Source organism: Peromyscus eremicus, chromosome 3 (genome assembly GCF_949786415.1).
Source record: "Peromyscus eremicus chromosome 3, PerEre_H2_v1, whole genome shotgun sequence".
In the NCBI taxonomy this organism is placed as follows: Eukaryota; Metazoa; Chordata; class Mammalia; order Rodentia; family Cricetidae; genus Peromyscus; species Peromyscus eremicus.
The window spans coordinates 73,868,477-73,883,061 of NC_081418.1; the positions used below are offsets into that span (position 1 = coordinate 73,868,477).

Genomic DNA, 14,585 nt, shown 5'->3' on the forward strand with positions numbered 1-14,585 from the left:
GAAGACAACCATGAACACGGCGGAAAAGATCCTGTGTTACCACAGCCTGCCCTTCTCCAGGGCAGGACGGAGGGAACAGTGTGGCCGTGTGCTGTCTGACAGTGGGTCAGGAAGAGGTTCCTGGAAGGGATGAATCAAATCATGAAAGTGCTGGCGTGGCAGGTCACAGCCAAGTTGAAGGTCTGTCGCAGAAATCAACTGGGACTGTCTCAGCAATGGCAAGTCAAGTGACTAGCAGCAGAGAGCAATGAGGTCAGAGAGATGAGCAAGTGCAGAAAGTCCAGCCAGGGCCGGGCAAAAAGCAGCACGGTGCCTAGCCTATGTGCCCCTGGAAGCCTCCGAGGGAAAAAGAATGTGCAGACACAACCACCCCAGCACCACCACTGCTGTGCAGAGAAAGGACTCGATGCCACCACAGCTTCGTTTTCTTTCCTACATCCCTGTAAGAACAAAAATGAAAGGACTGCAAGAATCCTCAAAGGCAGGGCCAAGGCTCATTCACTACCACACGTTTAACACTGCGGATGGCACAGTGCAGGTGCTCAACACGTGTGATCTCAGTAGGATGAACAAAGTGAGAAGAAAGGTCACAATTAATGCTTTAGCTTTACTTACATTCTCCCCGGCAAGATGCCTCCAGGGAACAGAAATGGCTCTGCAGACGTTCACTGAACCTGACATGGTTTCTATTGAAATAAACAAACAAGCTAATAGTGCCAGGCACAGTGGCACGCACACATCTATAATCCTAGCACTGGGGCCCGGGCAGGATTGTGAGTTAAAGGCCAGCCTGGGCTACACAGGAAACTTAAGGCTAACCTAGCATACACAGGGAAAATAACGAAGAACCTAGTTGGTGGTGTCAAGTGGGGGAGGGGAGTCGTGTACAGTCACAGACATAGCTACATTCTGGACATGAACAGCTTAAAAATCACTGCTTGTTTACTATCCTACTCTTCTGTTGTAGAATTATCTTTTTGTACACAGTGAAGATGCGTCACTCTGATTGGTTCAATAAAAAGCTGAACTGCCAATAGCTAGGCAGAATTTCCAGGCACAGAGGATGCTGAGAAGAAGAAGGGGGAGACATGAGGAGATGCAGAGGAAGCAGCATGGACAGTACAGAGTAAAAGTAACCATGCATGTAAAAGAATGCAGATTAAAAGATACGGGCTAATTTAAGTTATAAGAGCTATTTAGAAACAAGCGTAAGCTATTAGTCAAGCTTTCATAATTAATAATCAGTCTCCGTGTCGTGATTTGGGCGCTGGTTGGTGGGACAGAGAAAGACTCACTACAATCTTCCAATATTATACAGTAGAATTGCTTCCCCCCCATTAATAAATGGGAAAAGGCATAAAGAGTTCCAAAATAAGAAAACAAATAACTTACTCTCCAGTTGTTGAAACATTGCTGACTTGGGATACATGAGCACTGTGAAAAAAAAACAGAGAAAAAGAAAATCAGATTGGCTGAAAGGTCAGATGGCGAACCAGCATCTGAAGGGATGCTAAGAGGGCAGAGTCAGTGAGGTCCCAAGGGGTCCTTGACGATCACCAACCAGGGCAGGACGCCCTTCCACTGTGTCTCACGCAGAGGTGGCTTGTTTACTTCTTCCAACACCGACCCTAGAAGCCACCTTATAGCTCTAAGCCTGATGCTGTAGCTGGAGCGTGTGGCCTTCTCCTTCCTTGTGGCCTTCTCTTTCACGGTGCTAGTGTGATCGATTGCTGCTGACTGCCTATCACCTGCTGTCCCAGGCCTGAGCATAGATATGTTTCTAAAACTGCTCAGAACTCATGGAGGTGAGCAGGGTCCAGAGAGGACAGAGAACAAGGAGCTGGCACTGATTTCTACCTAACCATTTCCAACTTATCTTTTCCACAGACACATTTCCTCCCTACATTCCTCGAGACGGAAACTGTCACGCTCTGATACCTCACTCGAACAAACGACTTAGCACATTTGGCTGAACTTGTATAAACTTCCATTTTCTAAAAAGCCTGATTCTTTTGGAATAATTAAGACAATTACTCCATATCACCCATGCACACCCACCAGAGCCTCCTCCTGCCTAGGGGAGCTCCGTATTCACAAAGCCAGGGTTCACAGTGTTCACAGGGTTCACAAAGTCCAGCTTCAGCTATCGAAAAGTATCTGTCACTACTTCTCACAGCCCTCCACCCCAACCCTGTACTTAGTCAAGATGTAAATTTTTATGCCAAAAAAAGGGGAGTCAAACATTGAGCAGATTTCTAAGTCTATCAAGCTAGTTTTTTAACATGGTCTCTCCCTTTTCTCTTCCTACTTGTCAGACTATACAAGAAGATGAAAGTGACTAGAGATCACTACCAATGGTTGCGGTTCAACCAACCTAAATGCTAATTCAACTGGTGTCATTCGAACACATTCATGTATTGCTTCAGAATCAGCTAGCTTTTGCTCCTGTGTAATAACACACTTCAGCACCTTCATGTCAGGACCTGCCACTTGGAGGATTCTATCGCTCACCACCACCACCACCACCACCACCACCACCACCACCACCACCACCACCACCACCACTACCATGCTAGGTGTAAAAATCCTTATTCCAGAGGAAGCCAATAATCATCTATCAGTCATTTTCATCAGTTGAGGTACAGTTCTAACTTATGCCCAAAGATAGGAAAAACACAAAACCACTTCACTGTGCAAAAGAAAACTAAGAACAAATAAATACATGCATACATAAGTCAAAGCCCTGAACTCTTCCTGTTTTCAGATACTGTACTAAGTGCTTTTTTGCATGTATTTTTTCTCATTTAGCTTAGAGTGGACCTAGGAGGTATGTGCTGTCTTTCCTGTCTTCGGTGATGAGGTCAGACAACCTAACAACTGCTCTGGAGGAGAGACACAGATCAGCACGGAGCTAGGAGTGTCAACTCTGGACCTGAGCTCATTACCACGTACACTGGAGCATGTTTGCACGTAGAGGTGAAGGCTTAGCATTTGACTTTGCCTTTTGGCCACAATGCCTGTTAGTCACAGTGGTTCCCAGGCTCTGTGGCCAACAAGAAACTCTTGCTGTATCTGTCCTGAACTGGAACAGGCAGTCCCCCTAGGGATGTTTTGTGGCTAGCCCTCCATAAATCCAACACTGTATAATTAACTCCTGTGCTCCTCAATACAGTTACACAATCTCAGTTTGGGGAGCCAAGAATGGGCTGAATAACAGCTAGGAAAGACCTAGAAAAGCAAAGAGGCAGATGTGTTAAATGCTAAAGAACATTCCAAAGACAGGCCACCAACCAGTCTGACGGCTGGCCCCAGAAGGAGGAGATGTAGTCCCTTTCCTCTCTTACATACTTGGTTCTTCATGTTGTTCTCTTCATCTATTAAAGCAGAGGATGCATTTGCTTGTTGTTTTGTGGTGCTGGGGATAAAACAAACGGCCTGACATGTGCTAGGCCGTGCTATTCCACTGAGCTACTGTGCCAGCTCCAGACTGGTATTGTTATGTTCCTTTGTTGTTTTTTCCCCCCCAGGGTAAGGAGAAACAAATTGTGAGGAAGAAAAAGTCACAAGAACAAAAGTGTCCGGCTTTGACATTTCTAACTCTCTAAATAGGTACGTTAGAGCCTCAACAGACACAGGAATGACCCATGCCCTTTTTAGCACAGGTGATTCACCAGGTCTAAGGGAAGACGGAGCTAAGTTTACAGAACTGGGCAAAAGCTCTCCCACTGAGCTACAGCCTTAGCTAGATTCTGCAGTTTTTATGAATTCCCCAGTTACTCCCATGATATTGCTCGCCAGTAAAAGACACACTGCAGGCCCCTTAATCCTTGCCCTAAAATTCTTGAGAATTTCAATTATTCAGATATCACAATAGCTATTTTAAATGTTGCAAACAAATTAATAAAGACATAATATGGCAATCTTTTTGTTGTTCTTTCTTTTTCTTTTTTTTTCTTTTCTTTTTGAGTCATGTTCTCTCTAGAACTTGCTTTGTAGACTAGCTTGGCTTCCAATTCCCAGAGGCCCACCTGCCTCTGCCTCTGGAGTGCTGGGATCAAAGGTGTGTGTCACCATGCCTAGCTTATGCTAATCTTAGTGAATGAAAATCAGTTAAGATCTTCCTCATAACTTAAAAGAAAAATGACTTGAGCCATGAGTCAGTCATGGAGATTTCTCTTCGGGTTACAAAGGTGAATGGACAAATAGTATAAGACCAAATAGTTATATCGTCTTCATTTTTGCTGTATTTATTTTAAGTCTGATTTATGCTAACTTTATGTTTTTATTTTTTAAATGGAATATAGAATTTCTAGTTTATGTAGCTTGGACATGATTTTAAAGAACTTAAAGAAGATATTTTCCATTGAGAATCAGAAAAGGCAAGGCTCTGGTCTTGGCTCTGGAAACTGGATGACGTCATAGGCAGGCCACTGATTAGCTAGGCTGCTTTGGGCTGGTGTCTTCACACAGAAAGTGAAAGGCTTGGCCTTGTGATATCTGTTTAGCTCTAAGACTTAGTAACACTGTCTCAGATTCAAGTTTACTGCCCCCAAATTTAAGTCATGATAAAAGACCAGAACTACAGTTAGTTAGTTTTATGACGTGGTTAGCAGTCAAGCAGTTTTATTAAATACCAAAATGGCTGTGGTCAAGTATCCAGCCACCTTGACAGTTCCACAGGATGTGCTTAGTATTAGCGAATACAAAATTTATAAAAAGAATTTAATGACAGCAACAAGGGCAGCTTTTAAAGCTGTGGTTCATTCAAGGAGGAAATTTAAGGCATTGATATAAACTAAAATGCATTTGAGCAATAAAGTTAAAGTATAACATACTATTTTCTTCATTTCATGAAGCTTCTAAATTCTCTATATAAAAATAGGAATTGATGTATTAATTCAGAGCCCTTTACTAACACATTAAGAAAATTTCTTTCTTATGTACTTCCTGACTTTTGACAGAGCAAAGACTGAAAGAAGTAAGCTCACACACAGTCCCAGCACTGTACTCAGTTTCATTCCCATGGCTACTGTTAACGATGCTGCATCTGCATGTTCCATTGGTACAATCATGTACTAAACTAGACTCTGAGCCTACAAGCTGATGTATGCTCCATGGCACACTGAGGTTCCTTTAGTCTCTATTTCTATTAGCAGAGTCCAAACTACATTTTCTTAAGCTAATTATGCTTAGTAACATTGGTCTCTAAAATTTGCATATGCTGAGATGTGCAGATGCCTGTCGACAAGGGAGACTTATTAGAGCCCTTGGTTTGAAGAAAAAGAAAACACGGGCATGAGCATGCATGCATGTGGGTACACACACACACACACACACACACACACACACACACACACACACACACAAAGCTTCACATCTACAAAACTAGACAGAGACACCCTGAAAAGGCATGCGCTGTGCATCCTCTCCTGTTTCAGTGTGTTCTCTTAGGCGGCATACCCAGTCCTAAGTACAGCACCACCACCGTACCAAACCCCATGAAGGCTAACAGAATTGCCATTTCTCTATGGAATGCAACATATACATTTGTTTAATTAAAAAAAAAACCAACAAAGAGGATATTATGGGATTTGTTTAAGCCTTAAAAAAATCACATAAATAATCAAAATGTCACAAAACTCAAGCCGGGTGGCAGTAGTGATGCACATCTTTAATCCCAGCACTCTGGAGACTCAGGCAGGAGGATCTTTGAGTTCGAGGCCCAGCTGGTCTACAGAGCTGATTCTAGGACAGCCAGGGCTATACAGAGAAACCCTGTCTCAAAAAAAACCAAAAAACCAAAAAACCAAAAAAAAAAACCAAAATCAAAACAACAACTACAAAATCACCAAATTCTTGATTTCTGTATTTAACAAACTACAGTGCTGAGGTATTGTTTTCTAACAACAAAAGCTGACACACAGTGTCAACAGTAAGGATGACATTATAGGTAACTGGAGGGTGGCTTTCTCAATTTTATGATCTTAGTGCATTCAGCGAAGTGTTCCTCATGAAAACACATTCCATCCTCATACTTACTCCCTGTGTTTTACCCTTGGGCCATGATTATCACATGCAGAGCGGTCATGTGGCATTTTTATAGCCATTAACCTTAACTATTGGCTGTATCATCTACATATGGTTGATATTATTAACATCTTGAACACAGTTTGGTTTTAAATATAGTATACATAATACTGTACATACTACATGGAGTACATACTAATGAACAGGAACAAAAATATTTGTCTTCATACTTCTTTACTAAAGTGCTTCAAGTGATTGAGATCTTTTGCAAAGAGCAAGCAAAAGCATGAATACTGGAGATACCGGAGCCGTTTGCAGGGGGAGGTTTAGGATCTGTGTCTTCATTTCTTCGTGTGTTTCTTTGTAAATTTTCTCACTGACATATTGCTGCATGTACAACCCCCATTTTCATATGTACTTAGAAGTTTACCTTTGTTAAACAATGTGAAAGTTTAGATTTACATCAATTCCCCAGGGCTGGAAATATATTAGACTCAGAGGAGAACGTAATACTACCAGTTTCCCAAACTGTATTCTAAACACTTATCTTATACCCACAGGCAAGTATATCTTTCACCCTTCAAAAAAAAAAAAAACCCAACTTTTTGTAACAAATGGAGACTATTATAGAAATCTATATATTATACTGATGAAAACACCAAGAAAAAGGAACCATGGGAGCCAGAGAACCAGGATATCTGCTAGATAGTGTCTTATACTTGATTTTAAAAAGTATCTGCTCTCTAGTGCTTCTCACAGTTTTTTTTAATGCATTTGTAATGCCAATTTAACTAACTAAAGTTTTAACGTCTAGACCTCTTTATCTTTCATTTCAGATCTAAACGTGTGTCCCTAACAGATTCTTACTAACATTTCAAAGAGTTTGGTCAGATCCTTGAGAATCTTTTGAGAAGATTATCAATATTACTTTTCAAGTAAAAAGTTATTTTTATATTAAATTTTCAGGGAAGATTGTCTTTTCCTTTAATGTGTGGTTTTGTTTTGTAAATCCCAAATCATTTCTTTGTGTGAAAGAGTTCTTAAGGGGCAACAAGGAATCGAGACGTCATTTCCAAATAACCTGGGTGAGCTGATTAGTTCTTAGTTTATGACATTGTCCAAATGTCCTTGCTGACTGTAGCCAGTACATGAGTCTGCCCTAGGACAATGTGCTCCGCTTTTGTGGGCAGACTTGCTTGTTTACTCCACCATTAGGAGTACACTGGAGAATCACACACACAGAATTAGTTAGCTTTTGTGCAACATATACTTTGAAGCATACACTAAAAATCCAATAATCCCCCTGCTCTGAGACCTTTTCCAAATGTTTTGGTTAAGTAGCCGACGTCCCAGGGGTATCCTTTCTCCTTCCCATTGTTCTGTGTGCTAAGTCTTTGAGTTGATAGTGAAATTAAGAAGCTAGTGGTAACCGGGAGGTGAAAAGGAACACACACTTCTGTTCTGATGACTCAGGTCTCTCCTCCATTTGAGGAATGCCACTTGTTTTTCTGGTCAGTGAAGCAGGTAATAAAGGGAATCCAGTTCTGCCCTCTCCCACACGCCTTTCTTTTCCTAGCTGTCTATTTTGACCAGCAGATGGAACATAAAGACTTCAAGGTGCACATTAAGGGGCAGTCTTTTGACATCCCAGCTTTCTTTGTAGCGTGGACTCTAAGTTTAGAGCTTTTCTAACATCCTTGGAATTTAAGAAGGAAATTGAGGGTAGTTCTATCAGAGAAGGTAGTCAGCTACCTGCTTAACTCTAAGCTTTTATTTTATTCCAATCCAAAGTTCCTCCAGAGAGAAGCCAATATGGAGTCATGGAGCTGAATGGGTCATTTTTAGTAAGGAAAAATTTCCTTTGCTTTATCATGCTGAGGGAAAGCCAAGGGAGAGAAGCATTAAAATTTTATATGATTGATTTTTCTCAATGGAGTCCGAACACAAGCCTAATGTTTTCATTAACGTTGAGAAAACTGAGTCCAGATTCTATACTTAACTCTTATTATGCAAGAAGTCTGAGCAATGACGCTCATATATCAGGAACTCAGGACTGAGTTTCTCAAAACTGTCAAACAGTATTAAAGTTATTCATTTTTGATCATACTGGTACTTTGGTCTACAGCTGGGTCTGCACATGAAAATATCCTATGGCACATTTAAAAATGAGACATTCAATCCTATACAAAACTTAGATCTTAGCCAGGAAGAAGCAATATTCGAAGAGTTCCCCATGCTTCAACTCTATAGGGGCTTCTATATTATCAGAAACAGAAATTAACAATTGTTGTGAGGATGGAAAAAATGAAAACTCTAATTTGTAATTATTGGAAATGTAAATTGGTGCTGTTTGGATGCCAAACAGTATGGGAACACCTAAAAATAAGTCCAACAATTCTGCTTTTAGGTATATATTTAATAGAACTGAAATCAGGGAGCTGGCAATTTGAACAACATGTTTACAAGCTGCATCGTTTACAATAGCCAAAGATGGAAGCAACTTAGGCCAGTGTGATAGCTCAACTGGTAAAGGCACTTGCCAACAAGCCTGATGACTGAGTTCAATCCTTGGGACATGCCTTTAAAAACACCAAGTTTTGGAGCTGGAGAGATGGCTCAGCAGTTAAGAGCACTGGCTGCTCTTTCAGAGGTCCTGAGTTCAATTCCCAGCAACCACACGGTGGCTCACAAACATCTGGAATGAGATCTGGCGCCCTCTTCTGGCCTGCAGGCATACATGCAGGCAGAACACTGTATACATAATAAATAAGTAAACCTTAAAACCAAAACAACAACAAAGAACGACTGGGTTTCTGATACATGCTACACGAGCCTTGAGGATACTCTGCTAAGGGAAACAACAGTCACAAAAGGACAGATTCTGCATGGCTCCACTTAGGCCAGATGCCGAGAGCATAGAAGACACGAGACAAATGCAGAATGATAAATGCCAAGGGCTGGGGTTGAGGGGGAAGTGATGAGGAACTAATAGTCCATGGGCGCAGAATTCAGTCTTCTAAGTTCTGGAGTTTCTAGTGATGGGTGGCAGTGACAGGTGTCTAACAACAGAATGTATGAAACATCACTCAACTGTTCATTTAAAACGATGGAAATGGTAAATTGTAACCTAAATATTTTTACAAAATATCAAAAATAATTAAAATTGATGTGATTGGTGAATGTTATGTCATTTGTATTGCACACACACACACACACACACACACACACACACACACACACAGGGCAACTGAACTCCACAGTTGCTCCTTGAGCTTAGAAACACTATTCCTGTCAAGAAGGATAAGAAAAAACAATAGGTAAGTTATTTGTGCTCCAAACTGTCTAAACACACTTGAGTTCTCATCTGGTTAAAAAATTAAATACATACTAAATAAATAGCTTGTTTTCTCCCTTCAGCAGCCTGAAACAAACTAGACACAAATAAAGTATCTGTGGTATACACTTCTTTAAATCATTTCATGATAATCAATTTCTTTGTTTGGACACAGGGTCTCACTATGCAGCTCTAGTTGTCCTGGCTCTCACTGTGTAGGCCAGGCTAGCCTTGAACTCACAGAGATCTGACTTCCTTTGCCTCCTGAGTGCTGGGATTAAAGGCGTGCATCACCACACCTGGATAATAATGAGGGGCTTTAGAAAACACTGTCTTTCAAAGACAAAAATTCAAAATAATAACAACCCAAATTTAAAATTAAAGAAATATAATGAAAAACCACAAACATGCACATTATAGCATAAATCGTTGAAGATAGTATTCCCCTCTGCTCCCCCTCAAAAAAAGCATCTCAAAATGTTTTTAAAGTTGTCTACATACAAAGACAGGAGTTGCATGACATAATTTAGATATCTCCCTGTTTATGGTAAACCCAGGGCTTTGCACATTTCCCCACTAAGCAACCTATCCAGCCGCAGGTAAATTTTTAACTTGAATTTATTCAATGCTAACGATTTTCAATATTGACTCAGCAGTTCAGAATCTTACGTAAAATGATAGGTCTAAGTCTCCAGCAATTAAAAATGGACAAAATCCTAAAGAATGACCTTGCGTCCCAAACAATTAACTGGGAAATAAATCTATCAGATATTCCTTCAGGACAACTGGAAGACAGATGAAATCCTGAGCCTGACTCAAGCAACTCCAACTTGCTCAACAGTAATTCATCTTTGGTTTGTACCCTGTTAAAACTTGGGCTGAAATTTAAAAACTGTCAACTCCAGAGTTTCAATGGTGCATCAAAAAGGAAATTAGGAAGAACTGGGTCCTTACCAGAAGACAGGTTCAGTGTGCTATCAGGGGCAAATGTGAGAAGCCATGGGGCTGGCAACAGCCCAGTAAGACTGGCTACAGGTTGGCAGGCCCTGAAGCATACAGCTCAGACTTAGATGAAGCACAGGCCACACAGGCCGTCCAGGAATTTGTTTGGAACTCAAGCGTAAAATCTGGTTGGATGGGCACCAAGAGCTTGAAGGCAGGTGGGGTGGGAGCAGGGGGAGACGAAGAGAAAGTGGAGGGGGAAGAGCCCTGGTTCCGGTGGAAATCGGCTCTAGAAGCCCAATGTCAAGTCTGTAGACACTGAGAACTCAGACAAATGGAAACATAACGAGCACCAGATCCCAGCCAGATCTGACCAGATGCCAGGAGGAAGAATGCAGACAGCAACAGGCAGCGCCGGGCATGGAAGAACATCAAGGGCAAGTTGCTTTTGATGTTAATCTGATCGGTTGAGTTGGGGGTTCCTGGTTTTGGATACCAGCCTAGAGTCTGAAAGAGAACACAGTATGATACGCTTGCCAAGAATGTTCCTTGTGTATCGTGCACAGGCATGTGTTTGTTTAGCTGAGGTCTTACCCAAGTTTTGCTTCGCTTTCGTTGCCCTAATTATTTCATTAGGGCTGGTTAATCCCAAGAGAACAATCTGGGGAACAAGGACACGCACTATCTAAGCTACTGTAACTGCAATGAACTTGACACATGGTGGTAGCAGGTGTTGATCTGTAGTTTTTATTTCCCTCCCCTTCAAAGAAAGATACCGGCTCTCTGTAGAGTTAGGCAGGCTAAAGAGGGACTGCAGTGGACACTGGACTGTTACCACAGACGGTATTTACTTAGACTCAGTGTGTGGGCACTCGCGTCTAACAGTCTTGCTTTATTACAGAAAGGTCTGAAGCAACTAAAATGCCCAGGAGAGAAATACAGGGTGCAACGTGACTATGAAGAAGGAAGTCACAGAGGAAGAAATTCTACACCATGGCCGTGAAGCAAGGTGAGGAAGGTTGGCCTCCTTTGGTTCCCCGCTCCGGTGCCCTACCCTGTCCTCCAGCCAAACTCACACCCTGAGGCCTCCACTGGTGTGCTGCAGCCTCCTTCCAGGCCCTTCATCCACGTTCCTGCCTCACCAGCTGAGCACCAGTGGCTAGGTCCCTGTGCGACCTGCCTTGATGACCATCTGCTCCCCTTCCTTTGAGACCGGAGGACTGCTTTACTCTATCTTCCATCTGTCCTGACCCATTTCATTCTCTGTGAAGGCTACCCACTCCCGGACTGCAGCCTCCTGAGTCTTCTGTTCCGCTTTGTGCTGATCTTCCAGCATTAATTCGACTACTGACCAGTTGTTCATCCCCAACCACTCTGCCTGGCTCCTTATTGGTGGCTCTGTTTCTGCTGAGTGCCTGTCTCAGCAGATATGTCTCATCTGTTGGTTGGTCCTTTCCACCCCCCCCTTAAGAAAAATCTAGAGAATCAACACCATCAAATATAATATATAGCATTCAGTACTCAACTTACTATTTGGGAAAGTAGCAGGTTGCGACTCTCAATCCATTTTTACTTTCTACAGACAAAATATTACTTTGAATGTAAAAATGAGTATAATTTTTTTATCATCTTAAAAAGTCAGTGAGGAATCTGTGAGTCTTGTAATAACTATGTTTTGGACATTGAAGCAAAGAACTCTTAAGTAATAAAATGATTAAAAAATTGAAGTTGTAGAAACATGAAAACACTAAAAACAGCTAAGCATTATTCACTCATTAGATATAACACAAGAAATGTGCACTTATTTATAAATTGTTCATTAGCAGACATGTCACATTTCTAGTTAAAAGTTCCCAGCAGAGATTAATAATAATTAGCAATCACCTTTCTTTCTCCCACTTAAATTCTTTATGACAGAATAGCAAGAAAGGCTACCTCAAACTAGCCAGCCAAATAATTACAGGGGTGGGTTACTGTTTTCTCAGTAGTTTCTTTTAGTTTCATATCAAGTGAGAAAAAAAAAATTAAGATAAACTCATACCAAACTAATTCTTATATTATTTTTGAGAGTATCATATAATGTTACTTAGAAAAGAAAAAAATACTTTTGGAATTTTAATTACAGGTTAAATAATTACTATTTTTGCTCTTGTGAAACAACAGCTCCACTTACTTTGAACTTCAATTATGTGCCTGCTGCCTACTTTTCTTTTTCTGCTGTGAACGTAGGCTTGCAGGAATATTCATTCTTGAGGGTTTATTTTTTATTATTATTTATGTGTATGTGTGTGTATAATGTTGTGTGTGTGTGTGTGTGTGTGTGTGTGTGTGTGTGTGTGTGTGTGCCCAAGAAGGTCAGAAGAAGGCATCAGATGCCCTGGTGAGGGAGTTACAGGAGGGTGTGAGCCATTGATGTGGGGGATGGGAACTGAACTCTGAAAGAGCATTCAGGGCTCTTACCTGCTGAGCTATCCCTTTGCAATTTCATTCTTTATTTCTAATGTCCTTGCATTTTAGTGTTTATGACCCTAGTATTGAATAGAGCAAGTAGCTTGCATTCAAAGTCCAGTAAATATACTATGAGCTTTCTTTCTAAAAATTTTATTTAAATTCTTTTTTAATTTTATGCGTGCAGATGTTTTGCCTTCATGTATGTACATTTGTGCTCAGTGTCTGGTGCCTTGGGAGGCCAGAAATGGGTATCTAATCCCCTGGAACTAGAGTACAGGCTCTTGTGAACTACCATGTAGATTCTGGAACAGGACTCTGGGCCTCTGGAAGAGCAGCCAGTGCTCTTAGCCACTGAGTCATCTCTGCAGCCTCCTTATTTTTCTTTCATTCTACCAATTTAGAAAATTTTTTTTACAGACAGTATTCTGGAAATATTATAGTACTGGTAATGAGAAAAAAATTCACAGTTTCATACTGTAAAACACTGGTATATATCTTTGAAGACTTAAGCCCATTTTTGCCATCTACCTTAAATATAGTAAACATAAAAATAAAATTCAATACTACTTAAAACACGGATTGTTGTCACCCAGGGTAACAAAATAAGACAGTCAGGAAAAGGCCTTTAATAGGTGGCATGATCCAGTGATCCAGTCCTGTGCTCTGTGAAGCTTAACTTCCGCTACTAGCCAGCAATCACTTGTTTTCTGTTACCATCCATGGTTACATGCGATCTCAGAGTCCCTGTGGACTCTGGGATGACATCTTCAAACGCCCACAGTGGCTGCACAGCTGAGACTCCCCAGTGATCAGAATATGCAAATTCAGTTTGGATGAAACCAGGGTTTAAAAACAAAACAGCCACCACTGGTGGGCTGCCTCGACCTGAAACCTGTTACACAGTGTGCCGCAGGGCAGAGCCCTGGGGGAAGCAGTCACTCAACTGTGCCTGGCATTCTGTGCCACAGTTCTAAACTACGGAAATAAAGTCTAAATCTAACTCTGTGATGATTGCAACAGACTAGATTAAAAGTAAATAAATAATAAGTAAATAACAATTGGTATATTATGCATCCTGATATTTCCTTTAAAAAGTAGACTTTAAAATGAAGGCAAGACTAAAAAGTTCGACATTTTTAGTTTATGTGGTTGTATGATATTCTAGCACAGTGGTTCTCAAGCTGTGGGTCACAACCCTTGTGGGGGTCAAACAACCCCTTCACAGAGGTCACATATCAGACATCCTGCATACCAGATATTTACATTATGATTCATAACAGTAGCAAAATTACAGTTATGATGTAGCAATGAAAATAATTTTATGGTTACAGGGTTATAGTATTAGGAAAGTTGAGAACCACCACTGTAGCATATTTTAGAGGCCTTTGAGGTTGGAGGGTAGTTATAAAAGGAATGCAATCAGGAAGATTTGGTTTTAAATCTCAGTCAGGTGGCTCACATGGAGAATACAAAAGATTCCAATGACATCCCAAGTATTCAGTTCCTGGTGTGATTTCACCTGACTTCTGTCCTGAAGTCGGTTAGCTTGGCCTGCTGCTATTAAATAGTTGTTATTCTGGACCTATAAATGTTAGAAACAACCCTGAGCTCCAGAAACTTAAATTTGCTATTTCACTATACTTCCCAGAAAATGAGCTAGCATAATCCAAGGCTTCTTCAGGGTGCTAGGGACTGTATGTGTACACACACACACACACACACACACACACACACACACACACACACACAAAAAAAAAAAAAAAAAAAAAAAAAAAAAATCAGAGCTCTGTGTGCCAGGACTGAACCCAGGGCCTTGTGGATGCTAACAACA

General features: G+C 41.1%; 1 protein-coding gene across 1 annotated transcript in view; it reads right to left on the reverse strand.

Annotated features, from left to right (window-relative positions):
• Positions 1 to 14,585, reverse strand: part of Fam13a (family with sequence similarity 13 member A) — a 93,920-nt gene that overhangs the window by 60,789 nt on the left and 18,546 nt on the right. Inside the window, exon 2 of the mRNA XM_059256695.1 lies at positions 1,393 to 1,434. Coding sequence (XP_059112678.1) covers positions 1,393 to 1,434 — 42 coding nt within the window. The remainder of the gene's footprint in view (positions 1 to 1,392; positions 1,435 to 14,585) is intronic.